The sequence below is a fragment of the Canis lupus genome, chromosome 6 (genome assembly GCF_003254725.2).
Source record: "Canis lupus dingo isolate Sandy chromosome 6, ASM325472v2, whole genome shotgun sequence".
Lineage (NCBI taxonomy): Eukaryota > Metazoa > Chordata > Mammalia > Carnivora > Canidae > Canis > Canis lupus.
The window spans coordinates 17,541,875-17,554,543 of NC_064248.1; the positions used below are offsets into that span (position 1 = coordinate 17,541,875).

At 49.5% G+C, this 12,669-nt stretch overlaps 1 protein-coding gene and 1 long non-coding RNA gene across 5 annotated transcripts; one reads left to right on the top strand and one right to left on the bottom strand.

Annotated features, from left to right (window-relative positions):
• Positions 1-1,193: 1,193 nt before the first annotated feature.
• Positions 1,194-11,746, bottom strand: ZNF771 (zinc finger protein 771). Of its 4 annotated transcripts, none has more exons than XM_049111259.1 (3): positions 11,615-11,746; positions 10,811-10,960; positions 1,194-2,267 (listed from the first exon to the last, which is right to left on the bottom strand). In XM_049111259.1, exons 2-3 carry the CDS (start codon positions 10,949-10,951, stop codon positions 1,455-1,457), a joined length of 954 nt encoding a protein of 317 aa, XP_048967216.1. In that variant the 5' UTR covers positions 10,952-10,960; positions 11,615-11,746; the 3' UTR covers positions 1,194-1,454. The 4 variants fall into 4 exon arrangements, with proteins under 4 accessions (XP_048967216.1, XP_048967218.1, XP_025271638.1 ...); XM_049111261.1 differs by having other exon boundaries at positions 10,811-10,973; positions 11,615-11,723; XM_025415853.3 differs by lacking the exon at positions 11,615-11,746 and adding an exon at positions 11,315-11,444.
• Positions 4,979-8,273, top strand: LOC125755266 (uncharacterized). Its single transcript, XR_007411217.1, has 2 exons — positions 4,979-5,801; positions 6,989-8,273. It is a non-coding gene; the product is annotated as an uncharacterized LOC125755266 (long non-coding RNA).
• Positions 11,747-12,669: the final 923 nt, after the last annotated feature.

Consider the following 12,669-nt stretch of genomic DNA (forward strand, 5'->3'; position numbering starts at 1 on the left):
CCCTGTCCTCCCAAGGCCAACTTCCACTCGTACATCTAAAAGATAACATTGGGTGTATATGATTTACTCGTGAGACCTCAGGCACATCACTCCCTTTCTGGGATACCCATGGCCTGCCTTCCTCACAGAATGGAGTAATGCTGGGGGAAAAACCTTTAAACTACTTTTTCCACCCCTAATGAGCCTATTTCCATGTCAGTAAAATGAGGCATTCCTTTTAACTGGTCTCATTCCTTTTACGAATGACCTCTTCCCAGGTAAAACACAATCTGGATTAGAACTGTTTCAGCTCTGTATTCCCAAACCTACCTTTCCTCTTCCTGCTAGTGACCGCAGGAACCTTATCCTTGCTGATCTTTTATCATATATCCTCTCCTTGATGAGTTCTCTCCTCTCTCTGTATAACCAACTTCTCTTCCTATCAGCCCTGCCACCAGCATATATAAAGCATAAAAGATTTTCTTCCCTACAGACAAAACAAACCTCCAGCCATTTCCCTCTTGCTTTTCACAGCCAAGCCTCTTAAAATAGGTTGTCAACACCCATCCACTGTACTTCCTTATTCTCCTATTTATACTCTAGCCCACTCCAGAATGGCTTTCACTCCCACTCCTCTCCCCACTTTCCCTGAGCTACAGATACAGCATCTAACAGAGCTGACCACTCCCTCCATGAGACACTCTAGATTTCCCAGAAAAGACAGTTTTCTTTCCACTTGTGGCTGCGGTTTCTTGGGTACCCTCTTCTAGAGATGGTATCCTGCACTCCAGACCTGATATCCCCAACCTATTATTTCCAATCACCTCTGACCCCCCCTCCTCGTTTACCTCACACCCGACGTGTCCAGATTGGGACATAATTACCGCTGCTTCAGTGCCTATCCTGTCCTCATCCTGTGCCCTCCTCTCTAACACCACCCGCAGTCCTCCAAGCCAAGAAATGAAGCCAGCCATCTCTCGTAAGACTGACTGAAGTTTATGCCTGCTCACCAAACAAAAGGGTGACTGATCCAAACGTGCTATTTGTGCACCCTTCCAGACCTGAAGTTAGGAGTACTCCCCACACATAAAGCCAGTTCAGGGAACCCTTTTGGGCCCACAGCCCCGCTGGGCTCCGTAACTCATTTAAGTCACTTAAGCCTGGGTAAAACGCCACCTTTCCTCCTTTCCCCCCACCTTATTCACAGGCACGGGTGGGGCGAAGATATAATACTTTATTCACTAACACGGGTCAAGGGATTGTAGTGAGCGGGGAGTGGGTACTGTTTCCAGGGTTCCCAGTTAGGGGATTCTCCCTGCCTCCTAGTTCCAAGGCAGCCAGGCCTGCCATCCCACCCTTTCCCAGCCCGGGATGGAGGGCCAGGTTAACGCAGGCCCAGATGGGGGGCCCAGCGTGCACGCCAATCCCCCACCCCAGCCGGACGCTTGCGGCCCCGCGGCGACAAGAACGGCGGCTCAGCTGCCCTCGCAGTCTGGGCAGCGCTCGGTGGCAGTGGTGGCCGTGGAGCCAGGCGGTAGCTTGAAGTCCCGGCCGCAGCCGGCGCAGATATAGAGACGGCGCCGCATGTGCGCGCGACGGTGGCGGATGAAATGCGAACTGAGGCGGAAGCGCCGGCCGCACTCGGAGCACGGGTAGGGCCGCTCGCCCGTGTGCGTGCGCGCATGCTCCGCCAGGTTGGAGCGGTGGCCGAAGCGGCGGCCGCACACGGCGCAGCGGTGCGGCTTCTCGCCCGTGTGCACGCGTCGGTGCTTGGCCAGCGCCGAACTCTGCGCGAAGCGCGTGCCGCAGTCGGCGCATGCGTACGGCCTCTCGCCCGTGTGCGTGCGTCGGTGGCGCGCCAGGCACGAGCTGCCGCCGAAGGCGCGTCCGCAGTCCGGGCACGCGTACGGCTTCTCGCCCGTGTGCACGCGCAGGTGCTGTGCGTAGTTGGAGCTCTGCGCGAAGCGGCGGCCGCAGTGCGCGCATGCGTACGGCTTCTCGCCCGTGTGGCGCCGCCGGTGCTGCCGCAGGTTCGAGGCGGCCGAGAAGCGCTTGTCGCACTCGGGGCACTCGTAGGGCCGCTCGCCCGTGTGCGTGCGGCCGTGTTTGGTCAGCGCCGACTTCTGCGAGAAGCGCCGACCGCACTCGGTGCACGCGAAGGGCCGCTCGCCCGTGTGCGTGCGTGCGTGCTTGGCCAGCGTGGAGCGGCGCGCGAAGGCGCGGCCGCAGTCCGGGCACGCGTGCGGGCGCGCCGGGTCGGCAGACGGCGCGGGCGCCTCCTTCTGGACCTGCGGGGAGAGGGGAGGAGGGACACGTCAGTCCTGAGGGCCGCGCGCGGGGGCGGAGGCCTGGGTGTCCGCAAGCTGCAGCCCCTTCGGTCCCCGTTGTAAGAGCAAAGGCGGCCGTGTGCTTTATTTTATTTTTTTTAATTTTTATTTATTTATGATAGTCACACACAGAGAAAGAGAGAGAGGCAGAGACATAGGCAGAGGGAGAAGCAGGCTCCATGCACCGGGAGCCCGACATGGGATTCGATCCCGTGTCTCCAGGATCGCACCCTGGGCCAAAGGCAGGCGCCAAACCGCTGTGCCACCCAGGGATCCCCTCCGGCCGTGTGCTTTAAACGAGAGTATGTTAACGCACGTATTAGGCGTCTAAGACAAGGCCCAGTGTCTTCCTAGCTATTCGTTATCAATTGGGCATATACTTATTGAGCGTGTACTTTGTGCCGGACTCTGTAGGCACTGGGGATTCAACATTAAGTTTAAAATAATAATAATAATAATAATAATAATAATAATAATAATAATAATAATAATCCTGAGCAGCCCGGGTGGCTCAGCGGTTTGGCGCCGCCTTCAGCCCAGGGCCGGATCCTGGAGACCCGGAATCGAGTCCCGCATCGGGCTCCCTGCATGGAGCCTGCTTTTCTCCCTCTGCCTGTGTCTCTGCCTCTCTCTCTCTCTCATGAATAAATAAATAAAATCTTAAAAAAAAAAAATCCTGCTTCAGGAAAAATTGATAGAGTGCTGGTATTGGGGCGGGGACGGGGTGCTGCAAATTTAAATAGGATCGTTAAATCTTACTGATAACGTGAGCAAACACCTAAAGGACGTGAGAGAGCAGGCTACAGAGGGAACCACATGGCCCTGCGGGGAGTTTGCCCTTTGAGTTCCAGGAATGGCACCAAAAAAGTGCCTCAGGCAGAATGCTTGAAGGGAAGAGTGATGGATGGGGTGGTCTTGGAGCAGATCGCTTAGCTTAGGGCCAAGTAATATGAGTGAGACGGGGAACCAACAGAGATGTCAGATGGTTTGGAGCAGGGAGCGGAACAGATCAGACTCATTTTCAAAGTCACCCTCAGGTTGCTGGGGTTGAGAACAGAAAGGAGAGGAGAGGACAGAAGCAGGAACCCAGTGAGGAGGCCACAGTACTGCAGCCATCTCTGAAGAGAAGACAGTGGCTCAGATTCAGGTTACAGGTGGAAAGTGAAGGTGGTCGGCTTCTGGAAGTATTTTGCAGTTTGAGAAACAGATTTGATAATAGATTGGATATGAAGTGTAATGAAATAGAGGGAGTCCAAATGACCAAGGATTTTGAGTTTGGCCATTACAAAGGTGGAGTGGCCATCTGTAGCAATGAAGGCATTGGGGAAGCAAGGTGGTAGTTGAAATTTGTTTCAGAGCATATCTGCAGTTCTCCTTGACACATCTGGAGCTGCAAGAGGCCTATGCTTGGAGATGTTTATTGGGAAGCTATCAGCCTATTGATGGTTTTTCAGGCTGAGTCCAGATGAGATCACCCCAGGAATGGGCAGAGAGAACATGGAGCAACAAGATGAATAACCAGCAAAGACTGGCAGGAGCAGTCAGTGAGGCAGGAGATCAAGGAGGGCATGATGTCTTAGAAGCCAGGCTGGGACCAAGTCCAGGCTCTTTGATAAACTTCTCAGAGCAAGCACCTATCATTTTTTAAGTTGTGAAGAAAGCAAGGCCTGAAATGGAAAGTCTTGAAAATGAGCTGGTTTCATGAGGCCTGAGCTTCTAGAGATTAAAAAAAAAAAAAAAAGCTTTGTAAGAGGCAAGGGAAAAGGAAACATTTTTACTAAGGGAAGAGTGAAGAGGAATATTGGGGGCACATTGCTCCCTTCTTAGAAAAGAGAATGCTCATCCCAGCAAAAGTGATAGTGAACACCTACCGTGAACCAGACAGGTATATTAATTCATGACCAAATCAAATATTTGGCACACATTAAGGACAAGAAAGTGTTACCTTCTCCCCATATTCAATCTCCCCAAAGAGTTATTACTATTCTCATCTAGATAAGGAAACTGTTACAGAGTGAGTGACAAGGACACTAAGGCTCTTAAGTTGCAAAGAGGACAACTTCAAGTCCTTTGAGAACCCTTGTAAAGGGGATCCCTGGGTGGCTCAGCAGTTTGGCACCTGCCTTCGGCCCAGAGTGAGATCTTGGAGTCCCAGGATCGAGTCCCACGTCGGGCCTCCTGCATGGAGCCTGCTTCTCCCTCTGCCTATGTCTCTGCCTCTCTCTCTCTCTCTGTCTCTCATGAAAAAATAAATAAAATCTTTAAGAAACTGAAAAATAAGGCCGTTTGGGATATTAGTGACCAGCCAGGGGAATTCTGGCGATAACAGTGGTAACGTTATAGTGTAAGCTTTGACAGTGCTATTTTATGTATACTCTCGTACTGAAGCTTCCTGTCACCCTCCTTGAATTGAGTATCTTTTGATAGCTGAGAAACAGAGGCTCAGTGAGGTGAGATTCACAAAGCCAAGGGGTGTCAGGACTGACTCTAGAGCACTCTCCTTTAATGAGTAGACTACACTGCTTCCCCACACTAGCACAGGCAAGATGTGACAAAGGCTGGACTCCAAGTCCTTGATACTCTCCAAGAGGGATTCAAGGTTAAATTACAACTTGATACTTTATTTTTTATTTTATTTTATTTTTTTAATTTTATTTATTTATGATAGTCACACAGAGAGAGAGAGAGAGGCAGAGACACAGGCAGAGGGAGAAGCAGGCTCCATGCACTGGGAGCCTGACATGGGATTCGATCCTTGGTCTCCAGGATCGCGCCCTGGGCCAAAGGCAGGCGCCAAACCGCTGCGCCACCCAGGGATCCCCACAACTTGATACTTTAAAACAAGAAACTCCCCACAGCAGGGGTGCCTGAGTGGCTCAGTGGTTGAGTGTCTGCCTTCAGCCGGGGGCATGATCCTGGGGTCCTGGGATCAAGTCCCACATCGGGCTCCCTGCATGGAGCCTGCTTCTCCCTCTGCCTGTGTCTCTGCCTCTCTCTGTGTCTCTCATGGATAAATAAATAAAAATCTTAAAAAAAAAAAAAAAAAAAAAAAGAAAGAAAAAAAAAGAAAAACTCCCCACAACAGGTTTGGCAACAGTCTGATTTCAAAGTCATACTTTCCAATCTTGCCTGGGTTTTGACATCTGTTGGGTTTATTTGGACACATCAGCCATTGTAGAGAGACTTTTTCTCATTATATTTTCATCCTTCTGGCCCATTTTTCTTTGGCACCCTTATGTAAGATGATTTGGATAAGCCTGAGGGCTTCCATATGCTGGGTTCACTGATTTATGAGAAAGGAATTATTCATGTGAGTAGCGTTAATATCTCCAACTTCAGGATGAGGGGCCTTGGATGCCCCAGGAAGATTTTTTGTTTTGTTTTGTTTTTTAGTAATCTCTACATTGAATATGGGACTCAAACACATGACCCTGAGATCAAGAGTTGCATGTTCTACCAACTGAGCCAGCCAGGAACCCTCCCGGAAAAATCTTGGTAAGACAGACAGGGTCTAGCTCATTAAGACCCCAGGCAAGTCATTCCCTTCTCCTGTTTCACTATCCCAAGGAAGGCTATGTGAGATCAAAATTTTCCAACTTGAGCATGCACACCACAAGATGCAAGAGGACTCTAGGTTATTATGTAGGGAAACTATCCTATTAAAATCATTATGTATTTATTTTCATGGACATAAGAAAAACAATAGATCACATAAAATCCACAATTCCATCATTATTATTATTTAGATGAAGGCAGATTTATTTTAAAAAGCGATGCAAATCTATCTGAAGAAAAGCAGTAAATAGGGGCACCTGGGTGGCTCAGTGGTTGAGCATCTGCTTGTGTTTTTTGTTTTTTAAAGATTTATGTATTTATTTATTTATTTATTTATTTATTTATTTATTTATTCATGAGAGACAGAGACATAGCCTGGGCAGAGGGAGAAGCAGGCACCATGCAGGGAGCCCAATGTGGGACTCTATCCCCGGTCTCCAGGATCACACCCTGGGCCTGAAGGCGGCACTAAACCGCTGAGCCACCCAGGCTCCCCAAGCATCCGCCTTTGGCTCAGGTCATGATCCCAGGGTCCTGGGATCGAGTCCTGCATCAAGCTCCTCACAGGGAACCTGCTTCTCCCTCTGCCTATGTCTCTGCCTCTCTCTGTGTGTCTCTCATGAATAAATAAATAAAATCTTTAAAATAAAAGAAAAGCAGTAAATAGATGAGCACAGGGATGCCTGGATGGCTCAGCAGTTGAGTGTCTGTCTTCGGCTCAGGGAGTGATCCAAGGGTCCAGGGATCAAGTCCCACATCGGGCTCCCTGCAAGGAGCCTGCTTCTCCCTCTGCCTATATCTCTGCCCCTCTCTCTGTATCTCTCATGAATGAATAAATAAAATCTTAAAAAAAAATAGATGAGCACAACAAGTGATTGATATACATGTCACTGAAGCCTGGCAAATACCAAGTCAGTTGATCATTAAAGGCCCTTCCATGTCTTAAATTCTACAACAGGTAAACTTAAACGTTAGAATGGTTTTTGGACCATAACAAGAGGGTACTATGAATATACAATCAATGTAATATAATAATAGGAAAATCCAAGTTATTTGAAGTTTGTGATTTTGTCTTCCTGCTTAAATATAAATTTTTAAAATCAGGCAAACATATCTGTTTCCCCCAGCCATTACTTTCCTAATTAAGAACAATAGCTACGGGACACCTGGGTGGCTCAGTGGTTGAGCGTCTGCCTTCGGCTCAGATTGTGATACCACAATCCCAGAATCGAGTTCCACATCGGGCTCCCTGCATGGAGTCTGCTTCTCCCCCCTGCCTATGTTTCTGCCTCTCTCTCTCTGTGTCTCTCATACAGAGAAACACTTTATTATTATTTATAAATAAATAAAATCTTGAAAAAAAAAAAAAGCAATAGCTACCATTCACTGAGGATTCTCTATGTGCCAAGAACTGCTCTAAGTGCTTTTTTCCCATGTTCTCATTTTAAACTCTCACAACCCATTGGGTTAGGTACCACCTGCTCAATTTTTGAACAAGGAAATAAGACTCAGCAGTAAAGCGATTACCCAAGGCCCTACAGCTCATCAATGGCAGTGGCATGGTTTGAACTGAAAGTCTTTCCTTGTCCAAAATACCTATTCTCTTATCCATGATGCAATTCTATCTCATTGACAAGTTTGAGATAACCTATATAGCTTGTCTCCCTCCCCTAGTCTCTTTTAGCAGTTAGAATCTCCCCTCTTTTCAGTACAAAGTATAAAATAATGACCCCATTCTCTTGTTCCTAGAGACAGGAATTGTGGCCTATAGATCAGCAACATCAGTGTCATTAGGAACTTGTTAGAAATGCAGAATCTCAAGGTCCATCCCAGACCTGCAGAATTAAAATCTTCATTTTAACAAGATCACCAGGTGATTTGTATTATGCATGTTAAAAGTTAAGAAACCTAAAAAAAAAAAAAAGTTAAGAAACCTGATCTAGAAGAGACAAGAGCTACTCCTGGAGAAAGCAAGGGGAAAAGGTGAAGAGGGTTTTACAGGCTGAGAGACCTCATAGGCAAAGTCTTAAGAGATGAGAAACGGTCGAGTGTGTTTGAAGTCAGGGCATGGGATAGGTACTGAGTGATTAGAGATAAGACAGGACATGAGGTGGGATCGTCAGGAGCTTTGAATGCCAGGCTTAGGACCTGAGACTACCCTGAAGGAACAGGAAACCACTCAAGGTTTTAAGCAAAGACACAGGATTGGATGTGCATAGAGCCCTCTGAGAAAATCTTTTCTAGGGGATCCCTGGGTGGCGCAGCGGTTTGGCACCTGCCTTTGGCCCAGGGCGTGATCCTGGAGACCCGGGATCGAATCCCACATCGGGCTCCCGGTGCATGGAGCCTGCTTCTCCCTCAGCCTGTGTCTCTGACTCTCTCTCTCTCTCTCTCTCTCTCTCTCTCTCTGTGTGACTATCATAAATAAATAAAAATTTAAAAAAAAAAAGAAAATCTTTCCTATTCATTAAAGATGGACTGGATTTTGATAGGCAGTGAGAGGATATTCCAGCCCCTGAGTGCGACATTATTAAGGCTTATGCTGGACAATAACTGACCAGGTGATAACAAAGAGTCACAGAATGTCAGCGTTGGAAAGAGCTTTTGAAATCACCATATCATAGAAACTGAGTCTCAGGGAGACCACACAGCAAGTTAATGAGCTATGCTGTGGGCACAGTGCTAAATATGCATGGGATATCTGTGTCCAATCCTCAATTCCAACCTCCACCCCCAAACCCAGTAACCCAGATGATACTTCTCAGACTGGCATTTGAGGACCTTAACTTTCATTACCCCTCTTTATAGATGAGAAAGCCAAGGCCAGGCTGGTAAATGGTGGTTAGGATTTGAACCAATGCTTTTCACTGCTACATAATACCATTTAGAGTCTAGCCCTACATACTTTCAATGAATAGACATGCCCACTCTCTACTTCCTTATCCTTACCTCCAGCCAGTCCAGTCAGGGTTCCCAAATATCCTTTCTCCACTGCTGTCACAACCTTAGAGCAAGCTATCAACTTTACTTGGCCTGGTCTCCCCATAGTAGCCAATGATTCTTCTAAATAGAAAACCCAGTTATGTCCCTCCTCCAATTTGAGGCTCTGTCTAAATTCGTATGCTGGCTTCCAAAGCCGTTTTACTATCTGGCTCCACCTACTTCTCAGGCCTCATCTCTTCTGAGTCTCTATGTTTGCTATTCCTCCTCCTGGGATGCCCTTTCTCCTTCTCCATTTGCCACATCACCACTACGTCTTCATGGACCAAGTCAAGTCACTTCCATGAAGCCTTCCCCATTGCCTTGAGTTGTTTGACCTTAGTCACCTGCCTAAGCCTCCAGGCTGCCTTCCCTATTCATTCCCAGCTCCAGGGTTCAGCCCAGAAAGTTCTTTGATAAAAAGGAGTTGAAAAATCTCCAGAAGGATGACCTAGTGCAAGGTTCTGAACCATAGGGAGAAGAATGAATATCAGCAACAAATATTTACATAGTGTTTATTATGCACCAGACACAGTTCTAACTCTTTACAAGTACTAACTCATTTGGTCCTCACAACCTCAAGAGGTAGGTGCTGTTAAGATTTTCCTTTCACAAATGAGGAAACTGAGCCACAAAGAGGTTGACAAACTTACCCAGGGTCACAAAACTGGAAGGTTTTAGGGTGGGAAGTCCACCTAAGCTCTGGAGTCTGGGTGCTTTTTTTTTCATGTATTTAAGGATTTCATCTTTTTAAGTAATCTCTACACCCACCATGGGTTTGGAACCCACAACCTCTAAATCATGTATTGCATGTTCTACTGACTGAGCCAGCCAGGCACCCCTGGAGTCTGGGTTCTTAACTTATAGGCCAAAGGTGGAGATCAGGGGATCCACTGAGCCAGAAGAGGCAGGCTGAGCTAGGATGACAGGACAAGGAGGCCTGAGGAAAACGGAACTAAACAGTTATTTTGACTGGAATGGTGGCCAAAGCAGCCAGCCCCCTCCCCCTTGGGCCCACCACACCCACTAGGGGGCAGCAGAGCTGTCTTTCCCAGAGAACTGGCTCCTCGCAGGAAGAAATCAGCCTGCGCCCAGAAACCCCGCCCAACAGGAGTCTTCCAGTTGGACTCACAGCTCCTCTGGTTGGGGCTAAGAGTTCTATAGAGTTCTGGGAAGTAGAAACAGATCTGGTGGCACTTAGGATCTCCAATGGAGTAATCTAACTCATTCAGATCTCCTTAAAACTCCTCTCTAAAACTTCAAAATCCTCAGGATAAAACCCAGGGGTCCCTCTCAGCCTGCCAACCACCCTTCTCTCGTCTATGCTACAGCGTGACTGAACCTGCCTTCACGTCTCCCAGTGCCCCACATACTCATCTGAGTAATGAATTGAATCCCTTCTAAATCTCAGATCCCCACTGGTCTCAGCTAAGCCATCCCTTTACTAACTTTGAGACCTTGGGTCAGTCACCAAACTGTCCAGTTTTCCAGGCCTGTTTCCTCACCTGTAAAATGGATCAGATACTATCTATATTACAGATTTGCAGTACTTAGAACAGTGTCTGGTGCAGAGCAAATGCCACTAAGAGTCAGCTGTTCCTGTTGCTGTTGCCTACCTAGCCACCCCTCCCCCCACCAGGAAGTGTGCATTAAGTTCCCAGCTCTGGGCTTCCACACCTCCTGTGCCTGCACCCATCACGCGGGATTGTAGCTGCGTGGTTACTCGTCAGTCTAATCCCGCTAGACATCAAGCTCCACGGGGAACCACGGAAACCCAGGAGAGCTGGCACAGTAGGTGTGACATCTGTATGATGGCAGCATGGGCAGTAGGGCAGAAGGATGGGCCACCAACCCTGAGATTCTAGGTCTCAGATTCAAAGGAAAGTAGGGGCTGGATAGCTGGCTTGTCTGAGGGAGGGGGACCTGACCAGACTTAAGGATAACCAGGCCCCCTGGTGCGGGACTCGTACCTCTTTGTTGTCCATGGGGATCTTGAGTTTCACCACTTCATACTTCTCCTCACCCTCATCTTCCTCACCCTTCACCAAGAGCACCATCTCCTCTTGCATCTCTTCCTCTTCCTCCTCCTCTGTCTGCTGTTCACCAGGCATCTTGGTGTCCTAGGGCGACGTGCTGGGTCAAAAGCTCAGGACTCGCGCCCCCGTCCTACCCCCTACCCCCTATCCTCCGCCCCATGGCCATGACCCCAGCAAGGCAGTGGAACCTTGGCTTTTCCCGCCCTGCCCTGCCCTCTTCCCTCACCCCAGCTCAGCCCCAGGACCAGCTCCGAAGGCACTCGTTCTCTCCACTCATCCCGGCATTCAAGGCCCTGAACAGTTCGAATCTCCAGCCCCAGCAAGTCGCCACCCTCCCCGCGCTGAGTCACTCCCCGGCGCCTGGGCCAGCGGTCCTGAGCTCTAGGGCACGGGCTGGGGGCGGGATCCGGCCGGAGACCCTGGGGGGCGCGCACTCACCAGCCGCAGATTCCGCGCTCCCACAGCCCCTGGCCAGGGCGCCGGGCGGTTGGGCACTCGGCGAGGCCGCGGCTCCGGGGGCGGGGTGGGGCGGGGCCCCGTCAACGGCCGTTCATTGGTCAGATCAGCTTACCCCGCCCCTAAGGGGGAGGGGCCCGGAGGACCCAGGCGTCCGGCCAGAACTGCCCCGGGAGGGTGGCGAGCCCGAATCTGGCTCCCTCAGCTGTACCCCAACTCCCAGGGATCCCCGGGCCGCCCCATCCCGGTGTCCAAGGTCCTCGCAGTCCAGTTGTAACCTACCTTCAAGGTTCGTCTCCTGTGGCCGCCTCTGAGGTCTCCGCTGCGGCCAGGCGCGTCTGCTCCGCCCAAAATAGGCCACGTGCGCTCCCGCCCCAGCCTGGGCCTCTCGCTGGCGCCCCGCCTGGAGGGCGGACCCTGTTGCCTGCTCACCTCTTCCCTTCCCTCTTTTTTCCTCTCCCATTTTTTCCTCCTTTCCCGGCTTCGCCTTCCCAATCTCCTTGTCTCTGGGATGTCTTGCCCCTTGAATACGTACTTCCCAAATCAACAGCCACCCTAGCTACCGCTACCACTTACGTGTGGTACGCTTCCTATGCGCCAGCATCACACTAAAGCGTTTTATACACCTCATCTTTGATCCGCGCAAGTGGGGGGGGGGGGTCCATTTTACAGATGAGCTCATTGAACTTGAGGGAGATAAAACTGATTTGCCTAAGTTATACAGTAAGGGATGGGATAGCATCCCTGTCAACAAATAGCCTAAGTGGAAAATTAGTAGCCCAAATCCAGAAGGTCAAATCAGTCCACAGAAGTATCCTGTTTGACCCTCAGGGTATTTTTACTTTTAAAAGTTAGTTTTTTTAAAAATAGAGGTCTTTTACACATTTTAATCTCCCACATTTAAAAATTGGGATATTTTGGGGACGCCTGGGTGGCTCAGTAGTTGAGCATCTGTCTTTGGCTCAGGTCCAGATCCAGGAGTCCCACATCAGATTCCCCACAGGAGGCCTGCTTATCCCTCTGCCTTTGTCTCTGCCTCTCTCTGTGTGTCTCACATGAATAAATAAATAAAATCTTTTTTAAAAATGGGATATTGGGATCCCTGGGTGGCGCAGCGGTTTGGCGCCTGCCTTTGGCCCAGGGCGCGATCCTGGAGACCCGGGATCGAATCCCACGTCGGGCTCCCGGTGCATGGAGCCTGCTTCTCCCTCTGCCTGTGTCTCTGCCTCTCTCTCTCTCTCTCTCTGTGACTATCATAAATAAATAAAGAAAAAAAAATAAAAAAAAATAAAAATGGGATATTTTGGGATCCCTGGGTGGCGCAGCGGTTTAGCGCC